The 22,176-nt window shown below is 39.5% G+C and overlaps 1 protein-coding gene across 1 annotated transcript; it reads right to left on the bottom strand.

Moving 5' to 3' along the window:
* Positions 1-5,733: 5,733 nt before the first annotated feature.
* LAMTOR3 (late endosomal/lysosomal adaptor, MAPK and MTOR activator 3) lies at positions 5,734-21,497 on the bottom strand. Its single transcript, XM_059664646.1, has 7 exons — positions 21,367-21,497; positions 21,048-21,093; positions 17,723-17,757; positions 11,833-11,891; positions 9,322-9,455; positions 8,074-8,137; positions 5,734-6,283 (listed from the first exon to the last, which is right to left on the bottom strand). Exons 2-7 carry the CDS (start codon positions 21,054-21,056, stop codon positions 6,210-6,212), a joined length of 375 nt encoding a protein of 124 aa, XP_059520629.1. The 5' UTR covers positions 21,057-21,093; positions 21,367-21,497; the 3' UTR covers positions 5,734-6,209.
* Between the last annotated feature and the right edge of the window lie 679 nt (positions 21,498-22,176).

The raw sequence follows: 22,176 nt of genomic DNA, 5'->3' as shown, positions 1-22,176 counted from the left end.
TACAGTACATAGAGGCCTTCTAGGCTCGAGGCCACCCTGCTCACTACGGATTCAGGCTGTCAGGGCATGGTGTCAAGCAGTTTCCTAAATCATCTGTGGTGAAGGACCAGATCCACCAATCCCACCCCCCCCCCCGCCCCTTTTAATTTCAGACTGGAATTTTATAAAATCCAATAAAAACACATTGTTAGAAAAATTAAAAAAAATACAAATATCATAATCCCAGTTTTATTATCAGGTTCTGCAGACATAAAGTCACTATGTCAAATTGCTGTAAGATTTTACAGCTCTCGATTTCTGTACTTGTCACATACTGCTAATGGACAGAACAGCCCAGTCTGAGGACCATGTTTTGAGGAGCTCTGGTCTAAAAGACTGGCAGGTAAAAGGAACTAAAAGCCTTCTTGAGAAAGGATTCACCTGGAAGTAGAGAGGGTTGAGGAGGATGTTTTATTGATGAATTATGGACATCTGTCATAGGGTGAATCTGAGCATTCTTGTCGACTACTCAGATGCTTAGCAAAACCGAAAGAAGTTTTTTCACTAGTCTCAAGGGACAGACGCTGACTGTCCCATTTACAGCTGTAAGATGGCACCCTTAGCCTTCAGCTGCCTCTAGGCATCCTTGTCTTCTGTCAGCAGCAGCAATGGCCAAGGTTGGGGGGCAAAGCTCATCCCAGAGAATAGAAACAAGAGCAAATGAAATTGACAGGTGCCATGTGGTGTCTGCAAAAACTGGTTTCAGGAGTACATGGAAAGGGGCCCTATGGGGACTCCCAGAAATATCTGGACGGCATTTAAGAGGGACTGGATTTTCCATAGAAGCAACAAGGATGGAGCCAGAGCAGTGGTCCAGTGGGCTCGGGAACCTGTGGTCATTGCCCCAGTTCCAGAAAGCAACATTGGTATAGGCATACACAGCAACTGGCAAAACACCCACATTGGTTTTCTGAGCCATGGCATGAGGGCTCTAAGGGCTAGAAAGGACAAATGTAGACCACTGCAACTGCCTCTACCTAGAAAGATAGTAAACCAAAAGCAATGGAGGGATTTCAGAGATTAGTGCCACCATCAGACTAGAGGATGCAAGGGTGGGGATTCCCACATCCTCATTCGGCACGCCTACTTGGCCTGTGCAGAAAATAGATGACTCCTGGAGCATGACAGTGGATGATGACAAATTTAACCAGGGGGTGACTGCAATTGCAGCTGTTCCAGATGTGATTGATTCCTTGAACAAATTAACGTACCCCCTGATACCTGGTATACAGCAATTACTGATTTGGCAACTGATTTTTTGTTTTTCTCTTTTCTTGATATTTATTAGTAAAGAGCATCAGAAGCAGTTTATCTGGCAAGGCCAGCAATACACCTTTCACTTTCCTACCTCAGAGGTCGATCAGTTCTCCACCCTATGTTGTGATTTAGTCCATGCAGACCCTGACCACCTTTCTTTCCACAAGACTCTCTCACATTGGTCCACTGCATAGATGACATTATACTGTTTGGACATAGTGAGCAAGAAGTGCCAAGTACTCTAGGCTTATTTGTAAGACATCTGTGTGCCTGAGGGTAAGAAATAAGTCCAACAAAAAATTAAGGGCCTTCTAATTTTGTGCGTGTCTATATGTGTCAGTAGGATAAATATCTAGAAGTGGAATTTTTGGATATAAAGGTTAATTTTGTGTCAACTTGACTGGCCCTGGAATACCCAAATTAAATATTATTTTGTGTCTGTGGGTTCTCTGGAGAATCCTAGTATTTGAAAGTTTGGTAGAGATTGCCCAATTGTCCCTCATAAAGAGGCATAGCAATTCTATAAGCAGAGCATAAAAAAATGCCTGTCCTACTAGCTATTGAATAATCCTTTCCCCATTGACTTAAGATGTTATCTTTTAAGTCCTCATATGTATCGTATTTTTCCGTGTATGAGACGCAATTTTTTTTCTAAAATAATTAGACTGAAAAGCAAAGGGGCATCTTATACACGGAAGTCAGCCGAGAGCCACGCGGGTGTGTAGCTGCCCATACCTTGTCCAACAGGCTCCTCCAATCACGAGCCTTATTGTTACTGACGTCAGCTGACGCTATAATTGGAGGTGGAGAGTGCACAGATGCAACAGGGACCAGAGCGTTCTGAGCCCATGAAGATGTCAAAAAATAAAAAGGTAAATACAGATAAGCAATTGGTTACTCTGCAAAATTCAAACTGAATGCAATCAGCTATGCAAGAGAGCATGGAAAAAGAGCTGCAGAGACACAATTTGGACCTCCTCCCACGGAGTGTCTGATCAGACAGGGAGAAAATGGGAAGAACAACTCCTTAAGATGCCAAAAAAGAAGGCCTTAAGAGGAAAACCAGCAAAATGAGCAAACTTGGAGCAAAGGCTTAAGACTTGGATTATGGAGCAGTGCCTGAGTGGCTTATGTGTGTCAACCAAGCTTACTCAATGTCAGGCAAGAATGTTTGCAAACGAAATGAACATAGTTGATTTTACAGGAAAGGCAAAATGGTGCTTCAATTTCATGAGGAGAGAAGGGTTGGCCACGAGAACACAGTTAGCTCAGAAAATGCCACCAGTTTATGAGGATGATCTCACATATATAGACAGTGACTCAGAAGACAGCAGTGATACAATAGAAGTTGAAGAAATTGATATGGCTGGAACTAATAGTGATGAAGAGAGCAGTGATGCAACAGAGGCTGAATAAAGTGATATGCTGCATAATATCATAGTATTGGTATGTAAACATTACCTGCAGTAATCCTATCTAATAAAAGACAAAAAGGGTACTTGACCGTACCTTCGCTACGCTTCCCATTGGCTAATCAGTGAGGTATGCAAATTAAACAACAAAGATGGCGGCCAGCAGCCACGCAGCTGAAGCGAGCAGGTTTGCTTGCTCCAGTGATGAAGGAAACCAAGGTTCCCCGCCTGCCACGGCCCGGCTCTAAGCTCCAAAAGCAACAAAGTTTCAATTATAGAAGCTAAACAAACCCCAGATACCTGCTTTCAGCCGGCCGTGGCCATGGTGCCGGCTCTTAGCTCCAGTGACAGCAACAAAGTTTCAATTATAGAAGCTAAACAAACCCCAGATACCTGCTTTCAGCAGGCTGTGGCCTCAGAGCTGCAGCGAGCAGGAGCCCAGCTCTCAGCTCCAGTGACGGCAACAAAGTTTCAATTATAGAAGGTAAATAATCCCAGAATAAAAAAAGGAAAAAAGGAGAGGCTGGGAGCTTCAGTCATCAGCCAGCCTGAAAACGGCTCTCAGCCCCTCCCCCAGACTGGCCAGGCACCCCAGTGGGGACCCCCACCCTAAAGGGGGTGTGACCAGCTGCAAACAGCCATCAGCCCCTCATCCAGACTGGCCAGGCACCCCAGTGGGGACCCCCACCCTGAAGGGGGTGTGACCAGCTGCAAACAGCCATCAGCCCCTCACCCAGGCTGGCCAGGCACCCAAGCGGGACCCCCAGCCTGATCCGACACACCCTTCAGGGCAAACCAGCAGCTCCCACCTGTGCACCAGGCCTCTATCCTATATAGTAAAAGGGTAATATGTAAACTGACCCTAACAGCAGGCAGACTGGTCACTATGACACACACTGACCACTAGGGGGCAGACGCTCAATGCAGGCGCTGCCCTCTGGTGGTCAGTGCGCTCCCACATGGGGGAGCTCTGCTCAGCCACAAGCCAGGCTTATGGCTGCCAGTACAGCAGTGGTGGTGGGAGCCTCTCCTGCCTCCTCAGCAGCGCTTAAGGATGTCTGACGGCAGCTTAGATCTGCTCCCCACTGGCAAGTGGACATCCCCCGAGGGCTGCCGGGCTGCCAGAGGATGTCTGATTGCCAGCTTAGGCCCAATTCCCCGGGGAGCAGGCCTAAGCCAGCAGATGGTCATCCCCCAAGGGGTCCCAGACTGTGAGGGGGCACAGGCCGGGCTGAGGGACCCCTCCCCCCAGTGCACAAATTTTTGTGCACCAGGCCTCTAGTTACTAAATAAAAATGTGTTCTATTTTATGTTTAAAATATTGATTTCTTAATTTTGGGTTGGAAAAGTGGGGGGCATCTTATACACAGAAAAATGCGGTATGTACTAAGGCCTGTTCCTGGAGTAGTCTGTTTCACTGATCTGTCTAGCTGTGTACCTACCTTTTCAAAACTTCTTAAGAGATTTTCACCTTATTTTTCCAGAGGAACTATAGAATAATTTGTTATACCCCTTCAAATAGAAATTGTAATAGTAGCAGTATTTGCCATGCAGAGAGAGGTTAAGTATCTCTACTTACTATCTTTTCTGAGGTTTTTAGATACATACTTATTACCTGCAATTAAAATGTCACCTCATTTATAAAAGACCTTCTTGTTTCATGAATCATAGCACTGGCAAAAATTTCCTGGACACCAATAATCCAGATAATGGCAATTCTGGATTATGATTGGTGTGTCTAATACTTCATTAGAGTGTAACAATTAACTATGTATAATTCCCTGCACTTAAAGCATCTCTCTTGCCTCCACTTCTTTGTAAAGCAGTGGTTCTCAACCGTGGCTGCACATTAGAATCACCTGGGAATTTTTTTAAAATCCTGATTTCTGGGCCTCATCCTCCAGAAATTCTGTTTCTTTGTTATGGGGTGGGGCCACAATATTAGTAACAAAGAAACAGAATTTCCAGAGGATGAGGCCCAGAAATCAGGATTTTAAAAAGATTCCCAGGTGATTCTAATGTGCAGCCAAGGTTGAGAACCACTGTTGTAAAGGCTTTTGTTCTTGCCCAATTCAAATGCCCCTATTCTCTCTCAAAATAAAGCAGAATCTAATGCTAAATAAATGCCCCTATTTTGTTTCTATACCTTCCTTTATCACATTTCACATATCTGTTTCATTTACTGAACAATAAGTTCTTTAAAGGTAGGTACCACAATTTAGTCTCATATTTGTATAGGATTTAAGGAAGGAGAGGGAGAGGAAGAAGCAGGCACAGTGTCTGGCCCACTACCTCACTCCACAACTCAAGGACCACATTTGCACACATTCCATGTAAAATGCACCCCTGGAAATATGATGTGAATTGTGCTCCTTAAGAGTTCTACAATGTGGTAGTTCTGTGAATGGCAACAGGCCCTCAATGCATGTGTACTGAACTGTATCAGGACAAACTGACTGTCAAAGAACCCAGGAGGAAATTAACCACCGTGAATGATGGACTGCATTCCTGAATATACAGGGCAAGTTCTAGAAATATGATACCAATTTCATAGATACTAGATTAGGCTCATAAATATTTATTTTCCTATTGACAGCTTATGCCACATAAAACTATTTCCACACCAATATCCACAAGAAACACTCACTTAATTCGTGTGGTTGAGAAGAGTAAAATTAAGTAATTATATCTTTAAACTTTTGAAAGTAGTCTGGGGGGGGAAAAAACTATAGTACTCAAACTATACTTTAAAAAATACTATTTTATTTATACTTATGTATTGAAAAAAATGGCTGTAGTATCATGTTTACATATGTACCAATACTGGGAACAGAGCTCAATAATGAATCATATCTAAATTTTACGAACAATGCACAGACATTAAAACACTGAATGGTTATATAGGAAGCAGAGTGGGTGGAAAACCATTAGCTATCATTTGTATTAAACAGCAGCACCCTCTGAGAAGAATCAAATCAATTAGTAATATTCATGTATATTGCAAAAGAATATATACACAAGAAAGTTAGTGATTGTACTGATTTTATTACTTTTACTAAGCCATTTTATGTTCCCACACTTCAATGCAAAGAAATAAAACAATATGAAAAAAATATGTCCTCATTATTATTCATAATAAAATAGATCTGCTTCAATCTGCAGGCCTGGCAGAATGTACAAGGGGGAGCACTTCACGGCTCAAGTGGATCAAAGGACCATTTTGATTCCGACCCACCCAGTAGAATCTCATGCAGATTTGGGGACTGGACTAACTCCATGGGAGCTGTGATAGACAGAAGCATTTCTGTGGTATCCCCAGATCTCAGTAAATAAGACCTATACAAAAAAAGATAACAACCTGTCCATAAATTTTTAGTATAAGATAAAAAAGGGACCCTTTTTTGGGTACCTGGATATAAGTATGTTGTGGTCTCAAGATTGCTAGATTGATATCTTGTCTATTATAATGAAGATAAGGTAGACATCAAAACCACTGTCAGGTTAAGAAACTTCTACAACTTGTCTCAATTCTTCAAATAATGGAGCAAGTTCCTTTTCTAAGCTGACAATTAGTCCTAAAACAAAGAGATTAAGAAAATTAGAACCTTAGAAAAAATGTTCATGAAAAAAGTCTTTGACTTAAATTCCCTTTGGTTGAAATTATTACTAAAAAGTGAAAAGTAAATGAGATAGTTTATTCCCTGTAACTAAAGCAAAATATTCTAATTCTAAGTAAAGTAACCAAAAAACTCATATTCATTATGAACTTTCTTCCATGTTTAAAAAAAAGTTCAGTGATGAATCTGGAAGACAACCTAGTCTAGAAATTAGTGTGTCTAGCTTCTCCTTAATTTACCAGAGTGAAAGGCTACATATTCTAGACACCGCTTATTTTATGTTTAAACTAGAGGCCCAATGCACGAAATTCGTGCAAGGGGCTCGGCCCCCACTGCGGCGGTGGCTGGCGGCCTCGGTCCCCGCTGCCGCGGTGGCGAGGGGCCTCTGCCTTGGTTACCACCGCTGCGGCAGCCGAGGTACCTCCTCTACCTCTGACCCTGCAGGCTGTGGCGACTGCCTCAGCCCTCGCAGCCCCGGCTTCATCCAGAAGGACATTTGGTCTAATTAGCATATTACGCTATTTTATTATTACAGATAAATATGGATTGTCCTCTTTCTCACAGAATATTAAAAGCATCTGGGATTCTCAAGGAAATGTTCTAAGTACTAAAATATAATTCTGTACAACATCATAATTTATAACAACCAATGAGTTATGTTAGTATGTGATGGTGATTTATCACAATTACTGTTTAATATACTTACAATATTGATACCACTATCCTATACAGGGGTGAGCAAAAGGTTTACAGTTGTGAGTACATGAAATAAGAGTTCATTCTAGTATTACTTATTAATTCTTGTATTATTTATTTGTATTACAACTATAAACCTACTTTTGCCCACCCCTGAATAATTTACAAAGTGTTTTCACATATATATTTTACAGCTTTAATACATCAGAAATGGAAGAGAACTAATCATCAAATCTAAACCCCTCATTTTAAAGACCAGGAATCTAAGGACTGGCTTCAGTGACATAGATAGAACTAGAACTTGCTCTAACAATTCTAAACAGTAGTCAAATCTGAAGGAGACAGACCCTAAAAACAAACAAATCACTTTACCCAAAGGGAGTAAAAAAAATATAATTCAACTAAATACTGTCACTTTACACATAAACGCCCAGTGAAGGCTACTGGATGTGATGGGGTCTTGCTATCCTCCATGGGAAATACAGCTTCCTAGTGTGTGTTCTCAATTCTTCAACCTCAGGAAGAATGTGATTATGTTCACCTATTCACAATCCTCCGTCATCTTGCTCACTATCGTCCAGGATTTAAAAAGTCTAATAGAATGGTATATATGGAATTTAACTCATCCATGACCATTTTATTTTTTAGTTCTCTACTCTTTTTGTTTTCTAAAGCTCTTTTAATGTGAGCAAGACATAGCATTCAAGTGGTAAAGATAACATGTAATTTTCTTTTTTATCTTAAAGGATAACTTACCCACACAAGCAGATATTAGCTCCATTATGCAGATATGGAAAACAGAGAATTTATTTTTTCGGAGAGCAAAGACCTTGCCCCCAAATTCAGATTTTCTTTTATCCTAAATCTACTAATCCTATTATATTAGACTATTCAGATACGGTATCATAAACAATTAAAAGCTGCATTTAACAGGAGGCAGCCGATCAACAATTCTCTCATCATTGATATTTCTGTATTTCTCTCCCTCTCCCTTCTTCTCTGAAATCAATATATATATTTTTAAAGCTGCATTTAAGGTAATTAAAACACACCTGTATTGGCATTGCTGCTGGCTATGAAACTCACCACCAAAGGTAAACGATTAAACTGAACCACCTAAAAAGAAAAGAAGATCTAAATATTATGTTGCATTGTGAAAAGGCAGTATAATTCAATGAACTATCTTAATCTTTCAAAAAACCTTTAAATGGTCAATGTGTAAGGTAACAGCCCAGTATCATGGTATTATCTCATGAAATATGAAAGAGATGAAAATAAATATTTCCATGAAACAGAGTTACTGAGTATCTCTTAGAGACAACACCATTTAGCCTGGAAAGTTTTTAAGGTGGGACTGTGTCTTCATTTTTTTTTTTTAATCTCTAAAGACCAGCAGAGTGTCAATTACATAGTAAGAGCTCAATAAAAATTTAATAATTAAATGGCTAAAGGAAGTATTTCTCATTCAAGTAGCTGTATCTTCAAGATTTTTCTGCCTCCTATGTACTACTATAATTTAAACAAATTTAAATTAACTTTAAATCAACTATCTTTAACTTAGCTTCAATCTAATCTGTATCAGTCAAGTTAAAGGCCAGATGGGTTATTTTTTTTACCAATATACATTAGAATATACAACTTTTAAAATAAGCATCACTCATATAGACAAGTGATTAATTTATTCTAACGAAAATGTAGCTGGAGATCAAGAAGTATGTAGCAACTAATTTCTTCTCCATAATTAATAACCTCACTTATTTATATACAGGGTGTCCCCCCAAAATATGTATACATATTTTAACAGCTGATGGTTCAATTTTGAAAATAAAATGTATTTTAATAAACACTGCCTTTATAATTTTTCAAAGTGTGTGTATGTTTCTTAGGGCACCCTATATACAATTGTATATTTTACATATATATACATATACCCCAAACCAAATGAAGGAATTAGCTAAAATAACCAATTTAAATAATTTATCATTTGACTTTCAAGAGAAATTTTTACCTGTCACCAACAACACAAATGTCATTTGAGAAATTACACTGTTAAGCTAAGGGCACCATCTACTGGAGGTAAGAGTGACCTGACTTACCCTTTCCAGGATAACATTACTTTATTATTACATCTTTTTAATTACTTTCCACAGTAATTAATTCCTGGTGTCAAATTTGAAGGCTAAGATCTTAAAATTCCACCCCTTTCAAAACTCAAATTTAGAATGATAGTACAAGCTATTTTATATAGAAAACATAATAATAGTTGAAATCAGCAAGCCATTGAATAGTTATGAACTTACCTGGTAGGTGTTATAGTAACAGATGATACTTTTATTTTTTGAAAGTCCAAGTTTGCTCCCTTGGTCTGTTGCAAGGGCAAAAGTAGATAAGAAACCAGGTCTCAAAGCATGCTCTGGAGCATTATCATTGGCCACTGGAAATACAAATGATTTAAGTAAAAATTATGCAGTGGACATGGTAGAAAGATTTGCAGCACCTTTTTAAGACATGGATCTGGAAAAACACCAAGCACAAGAGGTCTGTTTCCAATATTTAAAATCACATCACTAACTGGGTCTCATCAATTCAGGTGTGAAAAACTGCTGAGATGTTGAGTGAGCGATCAAAACTAAGGGAAAAAATGATTCTCACAATATTTTTATTTTTAAAAAGATTAAATGATTGTATTTCTTTAGTATCTACCTACCTTAAGACACAGATTAATCAGTACATTTATATATTTTATTGAATGATTGATTTTGGAAGGAGGGGGAGCGAGGTACATTAATCTGTTATTCCACTTATATATGCATTCATTGGTTGCTTCTTGTATGTGACCTGACTGTAGATCAAATCCACAATGTTGGTGTATCAGAAAGCCGTTCTAACCAACTGAAGTACCCAGAGCAATCAGTACATTTAATAAACTGAATATTCTCGTTAACTGACAGCCAAGCTAGAATTTTAAAAAAGCTTCAGAAAACTTTGCTCTCATAAAACCTATAGTAATATTGCTTATTGGTATTAATAATTGTGCAGCTGGCCAACTTTTTCCTTCACTCACTAAATCAAGGAGTTAGTTGGGCAAGCATAAGGCTTTAACACAGAGATCCTCAGAAAGAATATTAGAGCTGGCAAATCTGACATTATTTTGTTTAAAGCCTTCATTACAGAACTAAGAAAAGACAAGTGACTTGCTCATAGCCACCAATGTTTTATGGTAAGTTAGAAAGCACACTGGATCACACATCAGGAAATGATGGGTTCTAATATTATTTTGTCACTGACTCACATCACAACTTAGGAATAACAATGTACTCTTTCCCCTTGACAATCTTCATTTATAAAACAAAATAAATACATTATTTCTAAACTTCCTTTAACTCAAGTCTAAAATTATCTGACATGTATGATAAACCCAGTTAGAAAATAAACTGGCAATAAAATGTGTAGAGCATTATTTACTCTTTCTTTGGTAACACTATTTATTACAGTGTCCTAGTATAACTATACACATTCATTGATGATACCAGAGAGAGTAGAAAGATGTTCTTAATATATACTGACTATGACATCATATACACTAAAAACAAAAACAAACAAAAAGCTTAAATTAGGTAAAAAGTTCTTTTTTTAGGTTAGCAAGCTCTTCTTTAGGTAAAAAATTCTTGTTAGATTCTGGTTAACTCAAAGTTTTGTAAAACATAAAAAGTTGTTTTGTTTTTTTTTAAATCTTACTTCCAGTAAAGAAGTAGAGAATCAAGAAAGATTAAACAAAAACAACCAATAGTATGTTGATTCAAATATATGGATATTTATCCTAAAACTACTGATAAAAATATATATTGGGGAGGGGGGAGGAGTCTTTATGTATAATATATCTAGCTGCATACATGCCCAGCCTTATCATATAGATTTACTAATGGTTTATATCAAGCACGTCAAACTCAAAGGCTAACACGGGCCAAATAAACAAGGTTTAAGTTTATATGGGCCACAAAAAAACAAAAACTTCAATTTTCATAGAAACATAGGTTTATTTCGATAGAGACATACTGAATACAAAGGGCTGAAGTAAATGAGTAATCGTTAACATAAAATAATAGAACATTTTAATAAAAATTAATATTTTTTTCTTGAACATTAACTTACCAGACACTGGATAACTGCACAAATTAATAAGCATAATGCAAATAAACCTACTTTCCTTGTTCTCCGAAAGCAAAATATTTCCTGTTGCCCACACCAAACAAGTCAGTACAAGACTAAAGACGTGGCAATCAGCTGCTAAAATCTTCGCTGCTAGTATTAGTGGAGAGAAATGGTGCACCTTGGCATAAGGCGCAAAAGGGAAATGAATGCAACATGATTATAGTAATCAGTCATTAGTGAATGTTGTAGTTCATTATTAATAATTAGGTATAACAGGATATTGTAAAAATTAAGTTACAAAATTTTTATTAAGGCCTTTCTTACATACCGTTATATTTGCTGGGCCACAAAAATACTCGTTGTGGACTGCAAGTTTGACATGCTTGTTTTATACTATACCATAGTATGTCTTTAATGGGAAACTGGGCCTGTGATTAAATGCATGCTTAAGCTCTGAATGGCAACATGATACACTTAATATGTAAGAAGTTTTAAGTTTCAACACAGCCTTCAACATACAAAAGCAAACATTTCCCCCGAAAAACCTTCTCCTAAATTTTCTGAAATGGGTTTCATATACTTGCTTCTGTACTACTCAGATGTAAGTACATCTTCATTCTAAAGCAAACACAACACTGGCATGTTAAGTTCTGTTTTACCTTTAATAACAGGCACCCCGTCTCTGTCTGACACAACAATAGCATGAAGCCCTTCAACACTAGAAAGGAAAAATATATAACATTTCACTTTCTGAAAATGTGTACCTCAAAGTCATAATTATAATTTTCATGTGTATTTCTGAAAAACCATGGAAACTCAATTCTTGACAGCCTAAACTGTTTACTAAAACTCTTCCAGAAATTGAATGAATGTGTATCACTGACAATATATCTTTACAATTTATAGTTTATTGATGAAGAGCTAAAACATAGCTGATTCTCCGTTAAAATTGCTAATTATTCTGTGGTTTACTGAAGTATGACAGGTTATTAGCAGTGGATACAATGGTAAAGATAGACTTTTTCTTTCATTCATTCTAATAACAGTGCCCAATATTTGTGGCACTGAATATTTATAATACCATGCTAAGCAAAAATAAAGTCACTGTCTTCACAAAACTTACAATCTAAAAGGAGAGTAACTATCCATCAAATAATCTCGCACTAACAAATTTAAAGCTACAATTGTGGCAAGTAAGTGATCTGTGGGGATACAAGAGCCTATAACGCAGAGGAGAGGGAGGGAGGGCCAAGGTGGGTCAAGTGGGTCAAGGAAGGCTTCCCTGAGGAAGTGAAAGCTCAGCTTAGGTGTTATGGCACTGATTAAGACAAGGGCACAAAGATCATTTGAAGCTGAAGAAATTGGATGGGAAGAATGTAGGCTATGCAGCAATCCTTTCAGCCATCCTATATAATAAAAGGCTAATATGCAAATCGACCGAACTGAGGAACGACCGGTAGCTATTACGTGCACTGACCACCAGGGGGCAGATGCTCAATGCAGGAGCTGCCCACTGGTGGTCAGTGCCCTCCCATAGGGGAAGTGCCACTCCGCCAGAAGCCAGGCTCAGGGCTGGCGAGCGCAGTAGCAGTGGCAAAAGCCTCTCCCACCTCTGTGGCAGCGCTAAGGATGTCCCACTGCCAGAAGCCATCAGTTGGACATCCCCTGAGGGCTCCCGGACTGCGAGAGGGAGCAGGCCGGGCTAAGGGACCGCACACCCCTGAGTGCACAAACTTCATGCACCGGGCCTCTAGTGTCTATCTAAGGAGTAGTAAGCAGAATTGTCAAGACTATACCTCTGAAATTAAAAAGATGAGTTGCACCCAGGCTCTCCTGCTTACTATTTATGCTACCATGGGCTAGTTATAAAACTCTCCAAGCCTCAGTTAACAATCTGAAAATGGGGATAAGTGTACTTTTTGGCTATTGCAAAATTCAATAAAATAATACATGTAGAGGTTGGTACATAAGTTTACATTAAAATACTAATTATTATTAATATCAGGGTATCATCTGTGCACCCTGATAATGATACAATTTATCACTACAGTTTAAGTATTAAATTATTAGTAAGAATTGGTAGAGCATAAAAGTATAGTGTCAAAAATTATGAGGAAACATTCTCAAACTTACAATATTTATGCAAAACCTAGAGCCTTGTTAACTATATCGTATGTAGGTTGCAACTCAGAAATATGCTCAATGTTTCTACTATATAACCTACAATTATCATTCCTTATTGTGTTAACCTTAATATTTTAACTAAGCAGTGAATAATATTCACATTAACTTATACTCGTATTACTGAAATTATGTTTTTAAATCCCACTGTCAAAAAATGTTTGTCAGAGAAGTGTTATTACAATTTGAGAAAACGTTACAAAGCCATTTATCTGCCTCACATTAAAAATAAGAAAGATGAAAGAATTGTGTATATTTACTAGTATTATTTTCTATTATCATTAAATCCTAAAATTATCTATGGATTGAAACATAACTTATGTGATTAATACATAAAACAATATTTTCTTCTAAGTTAAAAACTAGATTGCATAAAAATATATCAACTAGATTGCATAAAAATATATCCTACAGATACTTGAGACACCCACACACCACTTTGTGCAGTTACCAATGGCACCATCTCTTGAAATAGAAAAAGATTGGTAACCTAACTATCAAAAAGAACAAGTTAAATAAGTTATGACACATAAATGCAATGGAATACTCTGCAAACAAAGAAGCAGCTCTTCATGTACTGGGAAGGACTGATCTCAAACTTACAGATGTTAAGTGAAAAGGCACATGGTTTTGAGTAGTGTGTACAAGAAGCAACTTATATAACAACACAATGTAAGCATTTATATGTGTATATTACAAGAGATTAAATGTTTGTCACTCTCCAAAATCATATGTTGAAACCCTAATCCCAATGTGATGGTATCTGGAGGTGGGGCCTTTGGGAGGTGATTGGGCCGTGAGGGTGGAGCCCTCATGAATGTACTTAGTGCCCTTCTAAGAGGCTAGAAAGCTAGCTAGCTAGCTCTCCTTCCCTGTCTGAGAGTATGAGAAGTCTGCAATCTGCAACCCAGAAGAGGGCCTTCACCAGAACCCAGGCGTGCTGGTGCCCTGATCTTGGGACTTCCAGCCTCTAGAACAGCCGTGGGCAAACTACGGCCCGCAGGCCGGATCCGGCTGTTTGAAATGAATAAAACTAAAGACCGTACCCTTTTATGTAATGATGTTTACTTTGAATTAATATTAGTTCACACAAACACTCCATCCATGCTTTTGTTCCAGCCCTCCGGTCCAGTTTAAGAACCCATTGTGGCCCTCGAGTCAAAAAGTTTGCCCACCCCTGCTCTAGAACTAGGAGAAATAAATTTTGATCATTTACATATAAGAAATACAGTAGGGCCTTGACTTACGAGTGTCCCGACTAACAAGTTTTTCGAGATACAAGCCGTCTCTCGGCTGATTTTTTGCTTTGAGTTGCGAGCTAAAATTCGGGTTACAAGCCAGCTTCAGATACCCCACCGCTAGTTGGCACAGCGAACGTCACAGGAACGCCACAACATCAGCCCAGCATCACGTGTCTCACTCGTTCACTGCTGATTTGACATACGAGTAATTTGAGTTATGAGCTCCGTCACGGAATGAATTAAACTCGTAAGTCAAGGCCCCACTGTATCCAGCCTGGTCAGTGTGGCTCAGATGGCGGAATGTTGATCTATGAACCAGGAGGTCATGGTTCCATTTCCAGTCAGGGCACATGCCTGATTGCTGGCTCAATCCCCAGAAGGGATTGTGCAGGAGGCAGCCAATCTATGATTCTGTCTCATCATTGATGTTTTTATCCCTCCCTCTCTGAAATCAATAAAAATAAAAATAAATATCCAATCTCTGGTACTTTGTATTATAGCAGTCTGAGACCTCTGTGTATACATGCAAATATGTATGTTTATATACATGTTTGCCTGTAGGTAACAATGGGTGCCTATGAGAGGGGAACGATGTGGCTGAAGGGCAGTGATGGGAAACTTCTCATTCTATGCCCTTCAATTAACTTTTGAATATTGAATTTTATGAATGTATTGCCTACTCAAAAAAAAAGCAAATTAAAAAAACAGGTAGCCAAAACCGGTTTGGCTCAGTGGATAGAGCGTCGGCCTGCGGACTGAAAGGTCCCAGGTTCGATTCCGGTCAAGGGCATGTACCTGGGTTGCGGGCACATCCCCAGTGGGAGATGTGCAGGAGGCAGCTGATCGATGTTTCTCTCTCATCGATGTTTCTAACTATCTCTCTCCCTTTCTCTCTGTAAAAAATCAATAAAATATATTAAAAAAAAAAAACAGGTAAAGAGTACTACAAAAATGTTTTAAAAATCTGTGTCACCATAGGTACCTTTTTTCTTTTCATAGTAATTAACTCAAATGCCAACTAAAGCACCAAAAGAGAAGGTAGAAATTAAAAAGATCAAATTCACAGAGGTAACTGTCCAAAAAAGTAGAAAAATTACTCACATACTTAATCACTTAAAAGAAATCAGGTCACAAATATAAAAGGTGTTTCCCATTCTACACACAGTCAACAAAGAATAACCGGAATAGATTTTTACTAATAATTGAAAATAAATATAATGCATTGATAGGTTCACTATACTTCCAGAAGAAATAAATTGTATGAAATATTCTGTAGAAATCTAAACCTTACACTTACTGAAACATTTTTTAACATGTTTTTATTGATTTCAGAAAAGAAGGGAAAGGGAGCGATAGAAACATCACTGATGAGAATCACTGCCTCCTGCATACCCCCTACAGGGGATCCAGCCCGAAACCTGGGCATGTATTCTGACAGGGAATCGACCCGTGACTGAGCAACACCAGCACTAAAACATTTTTATCCCCCGTCCCCGCAAAAGCAAATGTTACATTGGTAATCAAAGATATCATACTTAGTTTTATTAATATAGTAATGAAACATTTGGTTATTTTAAAACACAAAGTTGTGATTATTTAAGCCTGAGACTGCTTGAGTAAAAACTAGACTTAAAAATACAAATACAAGAACTATATTTAACAGAGAATTAAAAAAACAAAACAAAACAAAACAAAACAAAATTGATTTGGTTGAGAGGCATAGCAGTACAATTAAGAGCATGGACCCACAGCTCTGAAGCTAGGCTGCCTGTGTCCAAACCCTTAACTTACATACATCTAGCAACAAATCAGTGTGTATTCTAATATTTTTCTTTATAAATGTTCGATAATATTACTTCCCCATTCTTTTGGCTCTTGGGTTGCAATATGCCTACCATCAAGAAATGGTCACAGATATGAATTAAACTAGCCTCAGTCATGATGGAAAAAAAACACCACTTTGTACTAATCATTTTCTTTCCATCATGAAAAGATTTTCATTATGTTTTTACAAATATCAGCTATGCCTCCATTTCTGTATTTTGTCGTCAGTGTGATATTCCCCCACCCATCACCAATTTTAGCATCCTTTCAATATGCTAAACTTCTAAGAAGGCAAATACAAATACAGAAAGCCCTCATTTTAAAGTTCCAATTTAGAAACATTTTAATTGCCAGATTAAATAACACCATTCCCCCTCAACAGCATGGATCAAATTTCAGTAAGTATGATATATTAACTGAATAATTATATAGAGTACTAACTTCACTATCTCTTTAGTTCACACGTTACTATGTAAATAACTGATATAACAGACACACATTGTGATCAATAAGTAGTCACATCACTTTTTTCAGAGTGTTGGTGATTGATTACTGAGCATCTGTTTGATTTATGCAGAGAACAAAAACATGCAGTATTATCTCATTGTCCAGTGATATTAAAAAAAATAACTGAAATAAGGCCAATTAAAGTGAAATATAGCAAAGAAATGAAAAGTGGTAATACTGGAGGTGAAATATGAATAGAAATTAAATGGAGTTAGAAAAGAAATAGTTGGCTGAGAGGTTGACATTATCATTGTTCTGCACAAAATGTACAGCCAGAGAACTTAGTGAAGGTGGACTTAGTGACATAAATGAGAAAGTGGTTGTGATGAAAAGGTTAATGGAACTGACAGAGGAAATGACACTGGAAAACAAGCTTCCTATTAAAGAACTCTCGGAGATATTTCACAACACTGGACAACATGCTGAAAGCTGACTCAGACTTAGGAGCATGCCAATTTGCTATGGCACAGAAAAGCTGCCTGCTCCTTATCTTAAGCACATAGCTTTCACGTATCTTAAGGTATATGGAAAGAAGTAGGCAAACATTGTTCAAACTACTCCTGATAAGTTTTTTTACAGCAAAATAAATGTACTCTTGTAACCTCTCTAGGCCCCATGTTATTTATCTGCAAATTTGAAGGATATTATTCATGCTACCTAGGGCTATGTTAGGTAAAGTGCTAAACAATAGCATTATATACACACAATATTTAGTCTAAAATAGCAAGAAACAAAATGCTACATAAAATTAACCGTTATGCAGAATTTATTTAATGACAAATTAATAATTTTTTACCTTGGTAACTTTTTATACAGGAATCGCTTTAGGTCCTGAAAGAGAACATTAACAAATCATGTAAAAACATGCCTTGTACTAATTCTCTAGATCCTGTCCTAGTCACATTTCAGGGACCTTGAGTCATCATTCCTAACCTTTCTTGTTTGTGTTTTCTTTCCCTTTCTGATTTTGATACTTACTGGTTGTGTGACTTGAAGCAAGTTAACCTTTTTCTCTAAGCCTCAGTTTCATTATTTGTTGAGTAGGGACAATAGCAGAACCTAAGTCTTAAGATTGTTTTAAAGTTTATTGAGAAGATGAATGTAAAGTGATGAGCATATCTGGAAATGGGAAACACAAATACATATTAGCTGTAAAATTAGGTCATACTTTCGTATTATTTCAAATCCTGGTGCTATTGTTGTGTTCACTTGAGACTATATTATGAATATCTTTCCATGTATAAACATCACTTTAACAATCCTGGGTAAATTCATTTATTTCTTTGAAATTTAATTTCCTCACATGACTAAATATATGATGTCAAGTGTTTAGCATGTGACATAATTATGACAAACGAAATAAAAAACTACTTTACTTTGTCTCATTACACTCTCTCATCTGGAGAATTTCAATGACAAGCAGGTATCAATTAAGAGCTCTACAAAGATAAATACGATACCTGCTGTTTTGAACTTCTAAACCCTACAATTCTCCAAACCTTAATGTTCATTTTATTTCATGTTATCATCACGTTTACCTTTCCTCTCATTTTAAACATACACAAGAAAATCTCAACTTATCACGGTGTCATCTAAAATCCAAATTTCTCAATCATTTTGTTCCTACTAATGGCACTACCAACCCTATTATTCAGGTTTGAAACTATGAGTAATAGTTAACCCTAACCTCACATTTGTCACTTGAAATCACCTGTGAAGTCCAATGTTTTTAAACCGATTTCTTCTCCTTTTCAGTGGACATACGGTTTACTTTCATTTTACTATTTGTGACGTGCACTAACCTCCCAATTGGTATACCGATCTCATGCTTCTATCCCATGCAGTTCTACACAGTGCCAAGAGTCATATTTCCTCCTTCTCTAAAGCCATAATTGCAGTGATTTTCAACCTTTGCTATGGATAACATATGAGGAGCATTAATACACACACACACACACACACACACACACACACACACACACACTCTCTCTCTCTCTCTCTCTCTCTCTCTCTCCCCGATGCCGGGGTTGGAGGTGCTCCCCAGATGATTCCCTGTGCAGCCAGTTTCAGAACCAATCTTTGAAAGGCTCTCAACTGTACATTGAATTATGTACAAACTAGAGGCCAAATGCACAAAACTCCTGCAGTGGCCACCTCTGCCTCCGACCCCGCCAGCCACTGTGGCTTTGTCCGGAAGGAAGGAAGTCCGGCCTAATTAGCATATTACGCTTTTATTATTATAGACGATTCTTTAGACATTTGAAACTCTACAACAGTGGTTCTCAACCTTCCTAATGCCGCGACCCTTTAATACATTTCCTCATGTTGTGGTGACCCCCAACCATAAGATTATTTTCGTTGCTACTTCATAACTATAATTTTGCTACTGTTATGAATCGTAAATATCTGATATGCAGGATGTATTTTCATTGTTACAAATTGAACATAATTAAAGCATAGTGATTAATCACAAAAACAGTATGTAATTATACATGTGTTTTCCGATGGTCTTAGGTGACCCCTGTGTAAGGGTCGTTTGACCCCCAAAGGGGTCGCGACCCGCAGGTTGAGAACCGCTGCTCTACAACATGGCCTATGACTAAGTTTACAGCCCTGCTTCCTACCACTCCCTCATACATATCCTTAGCCCCAGCTAAACTAGACTATTCACAGCTCTTCCATACATACCTCTCCCAAAGTCTGCTTAGATTATTCATTCTAGTAATATTCTCCCTCTCTTTTTAAAAAGTTGCCACTCATCATTTAGAGCTAATATCAACCACCAAATACTCCAATCAGGCTCTCCTGTCATAAGGGCTGAGAGTGAAATAATGAAGATTGAGGTACAATTCCTCTCCTTCAGAGTTTTACAACTTAAAAAAATTTTAAGTTGTAAACCACAATAGTAATGGTTAAGAGCATGGACTCTGGAGCGAAACTGCCTGAGTAGTATCTTGACTCCACAAGTACTAGCTGTGTAACCTGAGGCCAGTTACTTGACCTTTCTGTGCCTTATCATCACAGGGGTGACAGTGCCTACCGCGCAAAAGTTTAAGAAATGAATATATGTTCAATATTAGACACAAACCAGAGGTAATCACTCGCAATTTTCACACAGTAATGTATGCATATCTATGATCCCTTGCATAGTATTTTTTTTAAGTTGTAAAACTCTGAAGGAGAGGAATTATACCTCAATCTTCATTATTTCACCCTAAGCCCTTATGACAGAAACCTTTGCAAGACAGATGCTCAGTAGAAAGTGATTTGATTATGCCTGACTAATAAGGTCTCAAAAATATAATGGAAGACACCCAAAAATGGAGAGATAAGGGCAGTAAATGTTGCTTAATATTGAAACACATAAACTTGCAATCTGAAAAGAAATCAGATTCATATTAATGCTGAATAACTATTTAGTGTAATGGTTAAGAGCATGGACTCTGGAGTGAAACTGCCCGAGTTGGTATCTGGACTCCACAAGTACTAGCTGTGTAACCTGAGGCCAGTGACTTGACCTTTCTGTGCCTTATCATCACAGGGGTGACAGTGCCTACCGCGCAAAAGTTGTAAGAAATGAATATATGTTCAATATTTAGAACACTCAGCATGTACGTAAGCAAAGTAACAGGAGGTAAAGCATCACCATGAGTGTGAGTATTAATGCCCTGCTGTTTCTAGTAACTAGCACAAGCTACCTAAGCTTAGCATTTGACTTGTGTTACTGCGCTAAAGAGATGCCAGTTGGAAATCAACTAAAATTGCTGCAATGAACCTAGAAAGGCACCATGACCACTGCTAAAAAAAAAAGGATTCCGAGCAGCAAACCACAATTTAGAAACTCAAATGGCAATGTTCAGAGCCTCTTATGCCCGCGGGATTTGGGGAGTACGAACAGGCGACCTGGTGTCCTCCACCCCCATTCCAAGACCCACTCAGGACCCCGGCAAACCCATTCATATTAGCCGCTCACTGCAGAGCCTGCAGAAAAGAATTACTGGGGGAGGGGGGGCGGGGCCAAACGAAACAAATTTCTACCGGGAAGCGCGCCCTCTCCCCGCCCAGGAGTCTCCTCCAAACTCTCCACCCTCTCCTTCCTCCTGTGCTGGGGGGTAACTCACATCCGCCATGATGCACCCCTTTCTCCCGCGGGTTCAAGATCCACGCCTGAAAAAGAAACTCCTGGTGACTCTCCCGTCAAGATTCCCTCGCGCCCCACCGCGACCCTAGCAAGCGGCAAGAACCCGCGCCTCCAGGAGTGGCGGACACCGAAGGGAGCCAGAGTTCCCGGACACCGACATGCCTCAGCCCACCCCACCTACCCAGCCCCCTGAATCGAAGTCCCCAGCGAAGGGGAAGGGCCGTCCACTCCTCTTCCAGCTCAGCGCGCGCGCTACCCGCGGGCCCAGGCCTGACCATCCGGCAAAGGGGCCCAGTTACCCGGCTCTCTGAGCAGCAAGGTTCGTGGCTGTCCACCGCCTCGGGGACAAGCTTCCAAGACAGGTTCCTCCGCAAGCCGCCGTCACATGATTTGTGACCTCCTCTGTGCTCCAGGAAGCACTCCCTCCGCCGACGCCCGGGGACGCGGAATTTCCGGGGAGGGGCAACGGACACCGTGCGCGCGGGCGGGCGTCGAGCCCCGCCCCCATACCACGGCCCTCCGCGGGCTGCGGCCTCCTGCGCCTGCGCAGACGCCCGGCCGCGTGGCCGCTGGGATACCCGCGGTTCAAGTTTGAACCGGATCGCTGCATGTTTCCCCACCGTAAGTCTAGCGAAGAGACTTTTTTTCTTTTCTTTTTTTTTGTGCGCAGAGAGTGTATGGTTTCCACTCGGTTTTCGGGATGCGGTATCATAAAACCTTTTCTTCCGTTGGAGAAATGTGAAGGTGAGCACAGCAAGCACCAGGTTGCGGTTATTAGAAGCCCCATGATGTCCTAGTCTTGGCTTTTCCGTTACTGGAACCTTCCCCCTGCGCTCAGTCCCGGCCGCCTGTGCCCCACTTGGGGCTCCCGCCCTCCCTGCGATTTCCCTGTTACTCTCATTGCAGGCGCCGCAGGAGGCAGCGGACGGCTGAGAAAAGCAGCTCTAGACCCGGCGCCCCGCAGCCGCCGGCACCCGCCTCGGCTTAACCCCCCCCCCTCCCCCGTTGCTGCCGACCCGGCCGCACTGGGCCCAGCCCACTGCGAGAGAATGCAATAAAGTTTCTTAAACTCCCACGAGGCCTCCTGGCCTGGCTCCTTGGCGGCGGGG

Source organism: Myotis daubentonii, chromosome 1 (assembly GCF_963259705.1).
Source record: "Myotis daubentonii chromosome 1, mMyoDau2.1, whole genome shotgun sequence".
Lineage (NCBI taxonomy): Eukaryota > Metazoa > Chordata > Mammalia > Chiroptera > Vespertilionidae > Myotis > Myotis daubentonii.
Note: the sequence above shows the minus strand (reverse complement) of the source record. Positions and strands in the feature narration are given on the sequence as shown.

What these genes read in the sequence shown, in the direction of transcription:
- LAMTOR3 (XM_059664646.1), bottom strand. An exon ending in CGGGGTGCCTGTTATTAAAG is followed by an intron (nt 9,456 to 11,832) that starts GTAAAACAGAAC and finishes TTGTATTTCCAG; the next exon opens with TGGCCAATGATAATGCTCCA. An exon ending in CAGCAGCAATGCCAATACAG is followed by an intron (nt 6,284 to 8,073) that starts GTGTGTTTTAAT and finishes TCTTTGTTTTAG; the next exon opens with GACTAATTGTCAGCTTAGAA.